This window comes from Lissotriton helveticus, chromosome 9, assembly GCF_964261635.1.
Source record: "Lissotriton helveticus chromosome 9, aLisHel1.1, whole genome shotgun sequence".
In the NCBI taxonomy this organism is placed as follows: domain Eukaryota; kingdom Metazoa; phylum Chordata; class Amphibia; order Caudata; family Salamandridae; genus Lissotriton; species Lissotriton helveticus.
The window spans coordinates 889,289,249-889,305,623 of record NC_136070.1 but is presented as its reverse complement, the minus strand read 5'-3'; the positions used below and the strand labels follow the sequence as shown (position 1 = coordinate 889,305,623).

The following is a 16,375-nucleotide window of genomic DNA, read 5'->3' as shown; positions in this document are numbered from 1 at the left end:
TTTGTAAATTCCCTCTTCATCAGGGGTTTGTGTTTCAACACCACTTGGGGTGCAAAAGCTAGTGCAATTCATTTTGCACAGAAAATCCCTACCTAACAGGTTTACTGGACTAGAATCACATACGACAAATGTATGCATTTCTTTAAATTTCCCTATTTGTACCTTTATGGGATTCTGTAACAGGGGTCCTAATTTTTTTATTAGAAACCCCACTACTTGGATCGCTTCTCCCGAGAGGGGTAGGTTTGGAACGTCTGCTGTTCTCACAGTAGAACGGGTAGCACCAGTGTCCAACAGAAAAGTAAAATCCTTTCCCTTAACTTTACCCTCATTGTATGGACCTGATTGATCTACCGGCAAGGATGCGCCAAGTACGCATTCCTCTTCCTCTTCTCTCAGGCAATAATTGTCTTCTTCAAAAAATGTGTCACTCAAAAGGAACTGTAAAGTCACTGGGTTCTTTTCGGTATTTCTCTCCCAATTCATATTATCCACACTGTATTTGGCTTGGCTCCCAAAATCTGGCATAGGCGCAAAGGGTAACTTGTTTTGTGGTACCTCTTGCTGTGGTTTCCTTGACACCTCATTCTGCGTCTGTGGATGTAAATTGTCAGTTTGGACATTATTACTCAGTACAGCTTTACACTCTTTCCTCCAATGCCCCAATTTTCCGCATCCGTGACAGGGAAACTTTTTCTTTGCCTCCTCCTTGTTTATCCTTCCACTTGGTTTGCCCCCATTTCCTTCCACTTGACTCTGATTATTTTTCATTTGACTTAATTGCAGTTCCTGTTGCTCTGCTAATTTTACTTGTGCCCACATGACCTTTTCTTCTAAATTCTTTTGTCTATTGTCAATTTCGGCCCCACAATATTTTGCATATTTGAGTATTTCATCGACAGGCTTGGCCTGCCAACAAATGTTATGGTCTTTAATCATTTGCAAAATTTCTGGCCTTAACCTTGACACAAACCCATAAATAAAACCTGTCATGTCTTTCGTATCAATGTTTTCCAACCCGCTGTACTGCTTGAATACCTGTAAAAGGCGTTCATAATATGCATGTACTGATTCATCTTTATTTTGAGTAGTTCTGTCTATTCTTGTCCAGTCTGTTTCTTTTGGGGGTACTTTCCCTTTCAGGAAGGTTATGACTTATGGTACTTTTTCATTACATCATCGGAAGAGGCTACTGTCTTTGGATCTCTGGGATACTCATCAGTGGGCCAATCTATGGTAATTTTACATTCTATCCACAAATCTGCAGGGACTACAATGTCGAATAAACCATCTAAATCTTTTAACAATACTTTCAAGACCTTTACAAATCTTTCGATTTGCCTGTACCACTCTACAGGTTTCTCTCTGAGTTTCGGGAAATCATTTGTAAATGATAAAATATCCTGTCGGGACCATGGGACATGCACATAGCCTCCTCCTGGCACTTCTCTCATTGGGCACAACCTTTCCACTTTCTCGGGTTCTTTCAGTAAATATTCAGATGTACTACGATTTGCCTGAGCTTCCTCTTTTTTCTTTGCCCATCTAGCTTTCCATCTGTCTAAATCACCCCATTTTTGTAACAACAACAACAATTCATTAATTTGTACTTTTCGCCCTTACACAATCATGTTTTCTAAATCGTTGTCAGAAAATTCAGGTCTGTAAGGTTTCTGTAACACTTTAGATTTGCCAATGTCAATTCTCATGTCAGAAGCCAAATTCATTAATTTCTCATGAAATGTTTTTGTATTTCGAGTGATACTTTTACATATAAATAAGAATTTGTCTTCACTGAAAGTGTTTAACCTTTCCAATCCCACATTTCCAGCAATCATTTCTTCCAGTTCGACTCTCAATGTAAAAATATCTAATATCTTTGGCTGTGATTTTGGCTTTTCTACTTCTCGAGTCCATCTTTCTATTTCCTCTGGAGTTACTACTCTGGCACTTCTCGTTCCTGTAGAGGTTTCCATCTGTACTTCTCTAGAGTTTCCAGAACTGCTTTTCCTGATCGAGCCACCCACAGGTTCCCATATAGGTAAATCCATCAGGGAAATCACTGACTCACACTCACGTGCTCGGTCATCAACTATTAAACGTTCCTTTCTAGGTTGTACTAATGGTGTAGTCAGAACAGGAGTTTTAGGACAGGGTTGTTTATCTCCATACAAGGGAAAAACAGGACCTATGGTTACTGGTATTGGTTTTTTTTATTGGACATTTATTAAGCGCCTGGTTACGCCACTGGCGTGTCCCCGCGCTGTGATAAGTGGAGTAGCTGTCCCCCCTCCTCCCACACAAGGCTATCTGCTGAATAGACGTGTTTTAAGTTTTTTTCTGAACAGGACTTCAGAGGGTTCAAGTCGCAGTTCCAGCGGGAGAGCATTCCAACGTTTGGGAGCGAGGTATCTGAAGGACCTGCCTCCCATACGTGCCTTAGATACTCTGGGGATTTTTAACAGCCCAGTCTGAGAAGACCGTAGACTGCGTGTGGGCTCATAGTGGGTTATTAGGCTCTGGAGCGGTCTAGGTGCTTTGCCGCTCAAAATGCGGTGACATGTGGCAAGGGCCTTAAACTCCACTCTCCTCTCAATGGGAAGCCAATGGAGGGCCCGCAAAGCTGGTTTGGCGGAAGACCTCCTGGGGAGCCTAAGTACCAACCGCGCCGCCGCATTCTGAAGGACCTGCAGGCGGCCCAAGACCCTGCCCGTGGCCCCCAGATAGAGCAGGTTCCCATAATCAAGTCGGGAGGTGACGAGGGCGTGCACCAGCGTCTTTCGAGCAGAAATGGGAAGCAGATCTAACACTTTCCTAAGGGCTCTCAGGACACTGAAGCATACCCCCGCCACCCGACCGACCTGTGGGCCGAAGGCAAGGTCCCCGTCCAGCCACACACCAAGGTTCCTGGCCTCACGGCAGGGGACTGGGACTTCACCCAGGCAGGGCGGCCACCACGCCGACGACCACGCAGACGGGCCACTCCCCACCACGAGCACCTCAGTCTTGCTGCCGTTCAGTTTTAAACAGTTTGCGGACATCCAGGCAGCAAGATCTTGCATGCAGTTCCTGAAGATGTCCGCTGCAAGATCGGGCGCGCGCGAAAGGGAGATGACCAGCTGCGTGTCGTCGGCGTAGGACACCAGACGAAGACCATATCCTTCCACGATGGCCGCCAGGGGGAGACGTAGATATTAAATAGGGTTGGGCTCAGAGACGAGCCCTGAGGCACGCCCTGGCCCAACTCCATCTCCCTAGAGTAGCATTCACCTAGCCTGACTTGAAAACACCTGTCTGACAGGAAGGACGTGATCCAACCAAGCGCAGGTCCTGTCACCCCTCCTCCGTTCAGACACTGCAGCAGGGTGGAATGTGCTACAGTGTCGAACGCTGCGCTTAGGTCAAGAAGGATCAATGCCATAGTTTGGCCCTCGTCCACACCCTGTCTTAGTGCTTCCACCGCCACGAGAAGAGCAGACTCCGTCGAATGGCGGGGGCGGAAGCCAAATTGCGAGTCGTGGAGTAGCGAAGCCATCTCCACGTGCTGCATAAGCTGTATATTGGCAATTTTTTCCGCCACCTTAGCCATATAGGGCAGGAGGGAGATGGGACGGAGGTTGTCCAGTTTTTCAAAACTGACGTTGGCCTTCTTCTGCAGAGGAAGTACCACTGCCTGCTTCCAGGCATTCGGGACCACCTGGGACTCAAAGGAGGTGTCCAGTAGATGACGCACATAAGGCTCAAGTACTGGCAAACTACCCTTTAGCCGACTAGGAGTGGTCGGATCTCTAGGGGAGCCAGATTTTATAGATCCACAAACACGGAGAAGTTCCGCAGTGGGGGGAGTAACAAAAGTGGATAACCGTTGTTCCCCTTTCATTCTAGTGGGTTCCGGGTAAGTAGGGCCGTTGTCTGTCCTCTGGGGAAAGGAATTATAGATGTTGGTAACCTTTGCTGCAAAGAACTCAGCAATCCGGTTACAACCCTCCGTAGTACATAGTTTCTTAGGCACCACGGCTGGTTTCCCTATTGCAATAGACTTGTAGATAGAGAAAAGCTCCTTGGTGGACTGCTCTGCTTCCTCTATCCTATTGCAATAGTACAATGATTTGGCTTTCCTAATCAGAGTATGGTAAATGCGCCTGCAGTCTATATATTCTATTTTGGCCTGAGATAAATAGGCAATCCTCCATTGCCTTTCAGCACGTTTACATGCTGCTTTGGCCGTTCGCAGGTCCGCATTATACCAAGGTGCCGATCTTTGCACTCGGCCTCCTATTTTCGCCATACCCAATGGTGCCACCGAATTCAGGGCTTCCATAATGCGTTGGTCAAAGTTAGTATTAATTTCATCTACCCCATCGCCCCCAGGATGGCCCTTCTCGGTTAGTGCCAGATCGAATTTGGCTTGGGAGAACTCTGCCCATCTCCGCCTAGGGTGTTTGTCGGCGTTTGTTAGGGCTTTGGGACTCCTATTCATCTGGGTAATTTTCTGAATTAATTCACTTCTCTGTTTATTGATTGCCTCTATTTCTCTTTCCTGTAATACTTTTTCTAATGAGGTTTCATGTACCACTTGTGGAATCAAAGGTGGTTTCAAGAACGGGGTACTAGAGTTAACTCTAACTGTCTCTTCATGGTAAGGTGGTGGATTTTTCATTAACAAATCCTCTAAATAATCATCTTCTGAGTCACCACTAGTCATTACATTTCTTGTCTGTTCTGTGCCTTTGCTTCCAGATGGTTCTTCAAGGGTTAGTACAGGATATAATCCTCCCACTAACATGGACTGTCTACATTTTTTCATTTGCTTATCTCTTGTTTCTTTTGGAAATCGAGGATAACATTTACTCCAATTCCTGTCACTTCTGCGTCTGTCTCTCTCAAAAGCCTCAGTTTCCCATTCCTCTAATGCTTCATATTGGGTTAATCTGGGTCTGGGATCTAACTCATTCATGCAAGTTCTTAAATTGTACAAAATTCTACCATTAAAGGTACAATTTTCTGGAAATGCCAAAATACCATCCTCCTTAGTGTACTCTATCCAATTTTCTAACCACACACTGGTGTGGTAGCCCCTTTCTACCATCATGTATAATGCTGCCGTATTTGGTGGTGGAATAATAATTCCTTCTCTGGTTTTAACGAATGTATCCTTCTTGAATAAATTCTTCAATTTCTTGATAAACAACATTTTTCTCTTTTCTCCGCACATGATATAAGGTCTTCCTCTAATCTGTTGTTCTCTAGCAAAACCTAGATATTTTCTGTCAGTTCGATTTCCTATAACTGCTGGATCTAGATGCCACATATAATGTAAATCGATAAATTGAGTTTTTTTAGTTATATCTAACTGTTTACTTAAAAGCTTTACCAATACCAGCGCATTTCTTATTTTCAACAGCTAACCGACAATTAGAATTCAAATAATTCCAACCAATAGTTGCGCTGCTTTTCCCGTGAGTTGAGTTCTCACGCTCCTGCACTCAACCCTCCTTTACACTATTACCTCAGCTACACACTCGCTGTCTCAACCAATACCAGCGCGGCTCTTGGTGACGTCAGCGCAGCATCGCGACTGACTCCCTCCTTTGCAAGGTAATACGAAAACGTATTTCTTTTCACTTTAATGCAATATTCATTAATTAACAACGTAGAAACATTCGCCACTGTGCCCGAGTGACTAAATTCAAAGGAAAGAATAATTTTCTTTTACTGCGAGCAAATCCCTTCCGGTTACCCTTCACTCACTACGAGTAAATCCCTTCTGCTTACTCTTCACACAAGCATCAGAGAATCCTGTTACTCCCTCAGACTTACCCTTTCTAGGTGATATAAGGCCTAAGTTTCACCAGTGAACTCCTCTGCTATCACTTATTCACACATTTATACAGAAATCCCTAATTAGTGCTTCAAGTTCTACCTAACTTTTTACGCACTTACTTCCTCAGACAAGTGACCTCACTGCAGTGTGGCTTCCATTTACCACCCGCTATTCTGCCCCCGGGGATTCCAGACAAATATAAAACAATACGAACGGGTTTTGGTTAACACATAAAATCAATACAAAATCAATAGTCCATACATAACTAACTACCTATCTTAACTAAACCCTAACCACTACTCTGCTACCAAAAGAATACTGATAGAGTGCGGGTTCACCTGCTCATTTATCATACTCACCTGGGCCCATAAACATACACACTTTGCACGGGTAACCCTTCTTAATCAGGATTTTAATTAACCTTTTCAGGACTTATACCTGTACCATTTGACTTACCAATCCTTGTCACCGGTACCTAGAGTCCTAAAGGATCAAGGGTGTTCGCATAATAGGTAGAAAACAACAATTGCATGCATAAAATAACCACAAACTAAGGAAAAGTTTCAACACTTTATCTATGTACATTCTTAAATGTCAGAGTCCATACATTTGCAATTAAAACTCGTTCAATTAGGAAGATAATGATCAAAGCAAAAATATGCAGAGATTGTATGAGACTGTCTTTAAGCATTTGAAAATAGGAAGGGAAGAAAAGGGAAAACAGTACGATGACGTACCCACACAGATTACATTTACCTAGAATGGTGTGAAGACCAACCCTGGCCACGGGCTGGGATAAAGGACAGGATTCCCGAAAGTTCAGGTGCCAACAGGATAAACAGGTGTAGACCAGAACCAAGACATGTGCGGACCAAAATGGATCAGGACAGGTCAAATGTAGGTCAGGAAAGGTATCCTCAGCTAAAGTGCAACGCCAGTGTCACACCCCTCTCTGCGACTAACAGTCGGACCCGATTGGGTTATCGATTCTTCTCCCTCAAAACCCCGATTGGGTTATCGATCCTTCTCCCTTAGAACCCTGATTGGGTTATCGATTCTTCTGACAGAGTGCTTGGCCAGCACCTCTGCTCTCGATCGCCTATTGAGTGTGTTGGGTCAGTGACAGGTCAGCTATTCGGACAAGTTGGACAATCTAACTAGCTAAGCCTACCTTAGATATAATTTTCCAGGGCAATGTACCACCCCCCAGTGTTTCAAATTTGTGTATTCCCTCAATTTGATTGGTCAAAAGGCGAGGAGAGGTCATCTCCCCATACCAGTTATGAGATCATTTCATTCAAATATTTAAATCAACGTTCCCTCCCATAATATTATTTTCCCATGCACTTTTATTCCACCCAACAATGAATGTTCTAATAGTAAATACATTGTTACAACATTTTAACAAGTTGACATCCTCTTGAAAGTTCATGAGGTCGGGTTCCCAGGAGCATCACAGACAAGACTGCCATTGGCACCCGTTCAATGCCATTGCTTGTGGACTCTCTGGATTTTGGTTCATGCGCATTCTCGGGACCCAAGATGGCGCTACATTGTACTTGATTGGCCAAACACGAGCTAGTAGCAAAGTCAAAGAAGAACAGTTTTTGAACAAAGAATAAATGAATGCACTGTATACCACTTATCTCTACTCTATTTCCATTACTTTATTTTAACTATAGCGTTAAAAATTAAGCAGAACAAACAATGTTTAGTATAAGCAGCAGCATAAGCATTAGCATGTGAAACATAGAGTAGCCATCTTTAATACTAGTGCGCAGAAGCAAAGATTTCCCACCAAAATCGGACAAGATGTCATATCACGTGAGTGTGACAGATGCATGCGCAGCAAAATTCCCACGTTGCGGCGGCCATTTTGATGTATTCGAGTTACTGTTAGTAAAAGCACATAGGTAAGCTTCCCCTGGATACTAGAAATGTCTTGTGGTGCAATTTTTAGTAAACGAAACATGTTGATTAATATATTACTTGTTATTTAGAGAGGGTTGAGTCCGAGCAAGTCTCTTTACATGCAAAACCTTGCTCCATCAAGGGACACCTTCCTGCACATGAACAATCATTAAGTAATGCAACCTTTATATGGGCTGCAACATTTTTGCTGTTTTTATGTGCTGCATTCTGCAACACACATAGAAGTTACAAATCACCATTAGTGATTGTTTATGTGCAAGAAGGGGCACCTTCTTGCACATGAATAACCATTCCCTGTAATGCAGGCCCCCTTGCACCATGCTGCAAGGGGGCCTGCATTGCCCCTAGATAGCTAAATTTAGCTCCAGTACTTAGGGAAACTCATGGGTGCACCATATTATTGTAAAAACGGCGCATGCCTGCATTTCCAGAAGGTTGGACTGTGTCAAAATTGGAGAGGTCAGGAGAGAGGTACAAAGTGGAGAAGAACAAGAACCAAACATGATGTCCTAATGAAGGAAGGACTGTTAGGAAGGAACTGGGACAAAGGCAGCGCAAAGCCTAACGGCCACATGCATCAATGTTGCGGTTTGCGAATCCTTAATTGCGAAAATTAAGGAATCGCAATTAAGGATTCGCAAACGGCAATGCATGATTAATTCGCATTTTTTTTAGCGATTCGGTATTTTTCCTTAATTGCGATTCACAATTTGCGAATCGCAATTAAGGAAAACCCTTCCAATTGATTCCTATGGGCCAAGAGGCCCATAGGAATCAATGGGAAAGCATTTACAATTTGCGATTTTCAATTTGTGAATCACAAATTGAAAATGCAATTTCAAGGGTGCAGGGTGTCCAAAGAACCCCTGCCTGCACCCCTGAAATTAAACTTAACTGCAATTTACACACACACATGTCCCAAGGACATGTGTGTATGTAAAATGCAACTTTCAAAAATGCATTTTTGTGCATGTGTGAAGGTTTTCGGTAAATTAGCACGAGGTTCAACCTCATGCTAATTTACCCCTTCCAAATTGAAAATTTGCAATTCAAAAATGATCATGCATTGCATTTCAGAAATCTGAAATTGCGATTTCTGAAATGCAATCGCAATTTTAGAAATCGCAACATGATTGCGATTCCTAAAATTGCGAAATACATGATGCATTGCAATTTTGATAATTGCATTCGCAAACGGTCGAAAATTGCGATTCGCACCGTTTGCTAATGCAATTATCGTTGATGCATGTGCCCGTAAATATCTAAGCAGTCAAGGCGGGAGAGCAGGACCACATATGGACATCATACGCAGGCTCAGCAACTTTAATCTTGTACTGGAAGAGATACTGCGATGCTACCTCTCTGTGGTCGTGCTTTTCCTAGGCCTTTCCCTGGTGGCTATTTGTTGTCATGTGCTCTACTTGTCCCTGTGAGAGATGGTGGGGCACCACCAGAGTGGGTTCAGTAGGTAGGCAGAGTTTACCTGCTAGAAGCTTCTACCTCCTTCTATTGTGTCTGTATGTTGGAGCTCCCTGTTGTATGGATTGCCATCTCCATAATGGCTACAGTTTCCAAGGTACGCATCCACAATGCTGCAGTCTCTTGATCCCAACTCTTCCTTGTGACCAGGCCGTTCAGGGCAGTCGGTAAGCACTGTGTGCAGTCAATTGTTTAAGAGGTTTGGTGGTGGGAAAGGTACAGTGGTGCTCAGTCCTAACAACCATTCATGCCTCACAGACCATTCTATGATATGCACCAATTTGGTCATTATAATAAGGTAACAACAACTTGCTGAAAATCTTAAGACCACTCTGTTTCCAAGATCAGGTTCTTTGACCCACTCAGAACTTTCCTAAGGCATGTGCTCCACAATCAATTCTGTGCAACCTTCTTCAGGCTTGAATGCTCTTCCAATCAAACTCCTCATGGCACCCTAGCTTGCATGTCTATATTTAATCAAGTGTTATTGCTTGATATAAGAATAAACTTTATATATGATATTCTTGTTTAGCTTATTTATCATGAATGTTCCTCCATCTACGGTTCTTGTACACCACCCCACTGACACCCAACTTCTAAACTCATTTGTTTCTATAAGAGCTACAAAACACACACATAAAAGAAATATAATAGCAACCCATTCTTACCTATGTGAACTACCCCCTCCACTACATCCAACAACTGACAATGCTTCAGTATCACACTCTATCCAAATCTATTGTTTTACTTCCACCATGAAAGTATTGTAATCTCTCACCAATACCCTCCTGCTGTATAGTAAAGCCATTAATTACAATCACAGCTTTCGGAATGCTCCTCAAGCCCACATGTCTTCCAGCCTTAACTATGGGCAAATCTACTCTCTGTTCCAGAGGTGTCCATCATAAGTCCACATGTAACAGATTCCTCTCAGATTCTGGTTATACCTACTAACTACGCAATGATTTGCTCCTAGATTAATTGCAAGAGAAATTATATTATGTGGAAATCCAGAAAATATGACATGAAACACTTCTTCCAGGACCTGTATTGGACAAACTTGACTTTCTCTCTCTAATTTTTCTTTGTTGTCGCTCCAAGTCTTATTTTATGCCTCATCTTGTCCCATGACCAGTGCCAGGAGACGCAATCGGATTTTAATCTCACACTGTTGATGTTCACCTTTGTTTACGAGTATTTTCATGGTCTGGTGAGCGGCACCAATCTTATTGTGGCCTCAAAACCGCTGTGTCACCCTCAGGGATCTCTTATCCCTTGTGGTTGCGGAAGTCCCAGGGCGGTCCATCCACCCAAATTGTAATCCGGTGGCCGGACCACCGATGCAGCGGTGGCCGGACCGCCACTGTGGGTTTGGCAGCCCACGGACATTCAAACTCAAAATCCGGCCCTAATTCCGCACCAACAGGCTGAATACTGTACCTGACATGAGAGCTCATCCTGTTTAGACATGGTTGCCACTCAGATATCAGGTAATTCATTTTCCTGGAAATGCCAGTTTCGTACATGCCAGTCTCTGGCACACTCCCCATGGGGAATGCATGCCACCTCTGTTCTCACCCCATAACCTACTGAACCTTGCACTAATTTTGAATACCTATCTTTACCTAACAAACACACCACTCATGTTTACAAGCTACAAGTGGTCACCTTGTGAAATGGCAGTCTGCGATGCCCAATCACAAAGCTGTGTGTACACACCCACTATAGCCACCTATAGCCACCTCTTCCATTTATCACCCAATCATATATAAATTCAATTTCATCATAAAATGAATACAGTTTTACTTGTTCTTTCTCTGAAGCCCATTAAATCCTTTGCGGGCATTGCCAGTCTTGTAGAAAGTGTTATTAATAAATACAAATCCATTTATCAATTAAATGCAAACATTTTATGAGTACATAGAAAAATTTGGTTCCGCCATTGGCCCCCCACAACAAATGGATTGCTTCAGTATCTGTGATGGCATTTACATTTTCTTTTCTTTCTTGCAGATAAAAAACATTTCCTTGATGGTGAATCAGCTGGAATCATACGACAAAAACAACGTGCTAGCAGTGCGGCGAGAAATAGTTGCCCTGCAGAAGCGACTCAAGGACTGCGAGACAAACCAAGGGAAAGCCTCTCCTTCACCTCCTACCTACGGTGAGTAGGGAGACTGCTTTTCAACCTTACTACAGATTTATCTACCCCTTAAGTGTGGTCATCAGCACACTCCCTCACCAATGTGTCTGTCAGCCATTGGCCCACGCAGGGAAGAGTTAGAAAGGCCCCTTTGGTGCTTTGCATCAGAGGGTTTTTTGTTCTGCTGCTAGGACTGCTCAGGAAAACAGGAAGAGCTTCCCAAGCAGCCTGGGAGTTTTCTTTATTTGTAATGACATCATTAATTCTAAAAGTTAAAGTAAAACGAGCAGTTAGGCTTGTTTTACTTTCATTAAATCAGTGCTCAAGGCAATACACCACCCTCCCCCAGTATGAATTATCTTTGTTGGAAGGGTGAGTATCTCCCCTTTCCAGTGGTACCTCTGCCCAGTGGATCTCTTTTTGGGGATCACCACAGAAGAGTGATCCCCAAACAGGTAGCCACCCGTTAGCCACCAGGGATAGGTAGAGCTGCCCCTTGGATGAGGGCTTGCGCTCTCTGTTAGACCTGCCCTTCTTTGGGTGGTTTGCGCCCGTCTTTTTGCCTCTGTCTCTGGTATTTTTGATGTGTGCTTGTTGGAAAGTGGATAATTGGTAGGGGCAACTGTAGGTCTGCCACTGGCAATAAGGCCACTAACACAGTATAGGGCTCAGAATAGGTCTTAGAAAACTATTCCTATGCTCAACCCTTGGTAAAGTGGCTGCAAGCAGGCAGGCTTAACTTCAAAGACAGGTATGTAAAGCATTTAAAAAAAACAATTAAGTAAATAATTAAGACACAACACAAGATAAAAATCCAACACCAATTTATAAAAATAGGAAACATTGTTATTTTTTAAATGACACCAAAATGTAAAACAATCCCCTATAGGGAACCAGAGATATGAATTTCTAAAGATTAGTCTCTTTCTAGTGCTTAGAAACCAACAGTGCCCCTCTTAGTCATCGTGTTGCCTCTGACAGAGACACATTCACCTTTAGCAATTGTTCTGGAGGATCTCTCCCCAGTATTGTGCAGCCCCCTCGAGCAGGCTGGGTCATGTTAGAACTCCTTCCTGAAGTTCATCTTGCGGGTTCCAAAGTATCCAACACACAATCCAAGGTTCTGGAATCTCCAAGACGGTCCTTGAATAGTGTGAGACTTTGATTCCCACAATCCACTTGAACAAAACCATTACACATCCACTGATAGTATTCCAGGCTGGGGATTCTTATGGTGATGTTCCAGGTGAGCTCTGTTAACCTGTCGCTTTCAGGGAGTCCACTCTTTCGTCTTTTTGAAGCAGGTTTGATCCACAGGGCTGTAGTTTCAGATGGTGCTAAAAGGTGCAAGGTTCAGAGTGCAGGCCTTTGGAAATGCACATCAAACTCTTCAGCGCAGACCCTTCTGATTCTCTTAAGTTTCAAGCAGCAGATCTAAGAGGCACCGCCCCTCTGAGATATTTATTCAATGTTTTCTGGGGTCAAGCAGGAGGGAACTACTGTCCAATGAGCTGCAGAGTTTCACCCAAAGGTCGGACCACTTCCTGCAAAGTGTGGCAAAATGCTACACTAGAACCCACTATTTTTCCAAAATAATTTTCATCTGAAAAAAACAGGTTAGTGTTAGATTCCTTACCTTAGAATATCCCCAGGAGTCAGACTTGATCTGGAAAGTTTTTGTTAGCAGTACCAATTACTGGCCCTCGGGGCACGAAGGCACCTCAGCAGGTTCCGATGGAGGGAAACGTGACCTCATGGGCGTGAAAAGCGCTGATCTCCTCCGGTGTCGCCTGCAGCCCAGGGACCGGCGGGTATGGAGCTGGACGCGGCACCTGCGGCTCCAACGGAGCCGCGAGGGCGGTGTTGCCCGAACCCTCGGCCGCATTGAGCGAGCGTCGGGGGAGTCGGAAGAGCTATGACGCCTCTTCGACTTCTTTTTCGAATGCCTCGACTTACCTGAGGACTTGAAGCCCGACGAGTGGTTGTGGCTCATCGACTTCCTCCTCGACTGGGACCTCGAGCGGCGCGGAGCCGACTGCCGGATCTCGAGCAGCTTACGGGACCGCTCCCGTCTAGCCTTCGAGGTCAAGGCCCGGCAGTCGGGGCACAACTTGTCATCATGGTCGGCCCGGAGGCAATAAAGGCACCGATGGTGTGGGTCTGTCACCAACATCAGCGTTGATAGTCCTTGCAAGGTTTAAAACCAGGCATCCCTATCGGCACCGGATGTCGAGGGTCGACTCGAAAGGTGATCAAAAGAGATCAACAATTTAGTCAAAAATTGACTGGAATACTGCTCTTCCCGGATCTGCGCTTGCTGGCATGGAAAAAAGAAGAACTGACGTCAGCGCGTGAGGGTGGCGTCTAAGTACTCTGACGACAGGCTTATCCCAAAGGCAATGTGTAAAGTATGTGTACCAACACTCACAGTAACACACTGAAACACCACAAATGGACACCACACAAGTTATTTATAAAAATATAAATATCTTTATCTGATTAGGCAAAACCAGAACAACAAAAATGCACATAAACGGTTGACCTTCCTCTTCTAAATATCTTTTGATAATGTTTCTTGTTAATGGTTAAAAAGTAAGCTTTGTGTTACGTTATCCCTTAATTTTTACAGTTCACTCGTCAAGATAGTAACTTCTCAGTGCAAGGTTTGTAAATACTACTAAAAAGGACGGGCTCCGATACTGTGACTCTCCTGTGAACCGGTTCGAGAGGTAGAGGTCTTTAGAGAATTATTGGAACAATCCCCCCACACATGCGTTCACTCCCAACCCGCTCCAGGCAATGCAACAGTGATGATTGGAGCATTACCTTGACCAGATTTGACTGGCGCTGCAACTCGCATTCGAGCATGGCTATCCCCCAGCTTGGGCGTATGTCCTGCAGGGTGGGCCGCACCACACGTCATCTTCCCTCGCCATTAAGTCCTCCATTACCAGGCAACGGCCTGCAGCTCCTCACTCTCCTCACGGCTGCAGTCCCGACAATGGACTCAACTCCGTACTGGTTACTCGTTTGCTTGGGCCCGCAGCTCCTCACTCACTTTGCCGCTGCAGTCCCGACAATGGACCCGGGCCAGTGGTTCACTTCTCTGCGGTTCCCAGCTGAGCACAGACACACTCCTAAGCGTCGGGGACGATCGGGGCAGAGTCAGGCTTTACAAAGGCCACACGCTGAGCCCTGGCGCACGCACACAGCGTTGTTGTGGGACGAAGCACTTCTCGAATACAGCAGATTTCACAAAGATTTCTTAGTGGCGTGCAGACACATGCACACAGCCTCAGTAGATGGTCCTGGAAACTTTTATCTCCCTGTTTTTCCGTAACAGGAGGCTAGCTCTCCTCAGGCCCTCAGAGACTTTTTGACACAGCACAAAGCAAAGTCCCTTCATCAAGCAGGTGGGAGGACACAGCTCACCGTCCCTTTGTCCTCTTCCTCAGTGGAAACAGCAAACTGCATGTCAACCATCCATAGAACACACAGCAAGGGCAATTTTCCTTCTCAGTCTCTTCAGCTGATCTTCTTTGGCAGAGATTCCTCTTGATTGTAGAAGTAGTCTTGGAAACTTTGATATCCCTGAGTATATCAAGAGCTCTTCTCTCGCCCCTTGAGACTTTCCTTTCAGGACAAAGCACACAGCACAGTCATTTCTTCAAGCAGGGCGATACAGCACATAGCAAAGTCCTTCTCCTTCCTTTGGCAGAAATAGCAACAACAGGCCAACCCCAGACACACAGCAAGGGCAGGGCTTCTCCTTCAGCTCTTCAGCTTTTCTCCTCAGTAAAGGTTCCTCCTTGATTCCAAAAGTAGTCTAAAATTTAGGGGTTTCAGCTCTGATATTTATACCCCAAAAGTCTTTGTTCTTCATGTGTGAGAGGTCCTGGACCCAGTCCAAACCAGTTCTGGATGCACTCTGCCAATGCACATCTTCTTCCTTTGTGAATGTGGGCCAGGGCCATCAGACGCACCGCAGGAGGTGGAGCCAGCATTGTGGAAGGCAGGCACAGCCCTATTCAGACCCAGGTGCTACTCCTCCCACCACTCCAAATGCAGATAGGTCTATTCAGCCTAGTGCTGACTCACCCAGCCTCCTGGAGCCACCCCAGCCCCTGTCACTCACAAAACAGACAGTCAATTCACAAACAGGCAGAGGTACACAGAAAGGTTGAACAAGAAAATAGCCACTTTCTAAAAGTGCTATTTCCAAACACTGCATTTAAAAAACATCCTCCCTAAAAGATGGGTTATTAAATTCTGAGTTCAGGGATACCAGATTCCAAATTTCTATCTTGTTGCTATGGGACGATATGCAGGTAACATGTTACACAGCATTCCCCATTCTGTCCTCTGGGCAAGATAGCCTTTCAACAGTGAAAAACGAATTTGGCAGTATTTCACTATCAGGACATGTTACCTACACTAGTACATGTCCTACCTTTCACATACACTGCACCCTGCCCAGGAGGGTACCTTGGGCCTACCATAGGGGTGTCCTATGTGTAAGAAAAAGTGAAGGGTAAAACCTGGCAAGTGTGGACACTGGCCAGGTCAACATGTCAGTTAACAAACTGCGCACAGGCACTGCGGTGGCAGACCTGAGACCTCTGTTCAGCGTTACTCATGTGGGTGGCACAATCAGTGCTGCAAGCCCACTAGTAGAATTTGAAGTACCAGCCCTGGCACTTTACTAGGGACCTACATGTTAAACAAATAAGCCAATCACGGATAACCCATCACAATAACGATTTACACAGAGAGCACATGCACTTTAGCACTTATCAGCAGTGGTAAAGTGCCCAGAGTCCTATAGGCAACAACCACAGGTCAGGAAAAACAAAGGAGGACAAAGCAAAAATGTTGGTGATAACTCTGCAAAAAGGGCCATTTCCAGCAGCCAATTTAAAACAAGACCTCAGGCTTCAGCAGTGCACACATGCAAGTGCAGAAAGGGCTGATGGCCTCTAAACTGCCATGCCCTATTA

General features: G+C 44.8%; 1 protein-coding gene across 1 annotated transcript in view; it reads left to right on the top strand.

The window, feature by feature from the left end:
* Positions 1–16,375, top strand: part of LOC144783033 (olfactomedin-4-like) — a 74,447-nt gene that overhangs the window by 48,936 nt on the left and 9,136 nt on the right. The window contains exon 4 of the mRNA XM_078662217.1: positions 11,249–11,399. Coding sequence (XP_078518343.1) covers positions 11,249–11,399 — 151 coding nt within the window. The remainder of the gene's footprint in view (positions 1–11,248; positions 11,400–16,375) is intronic.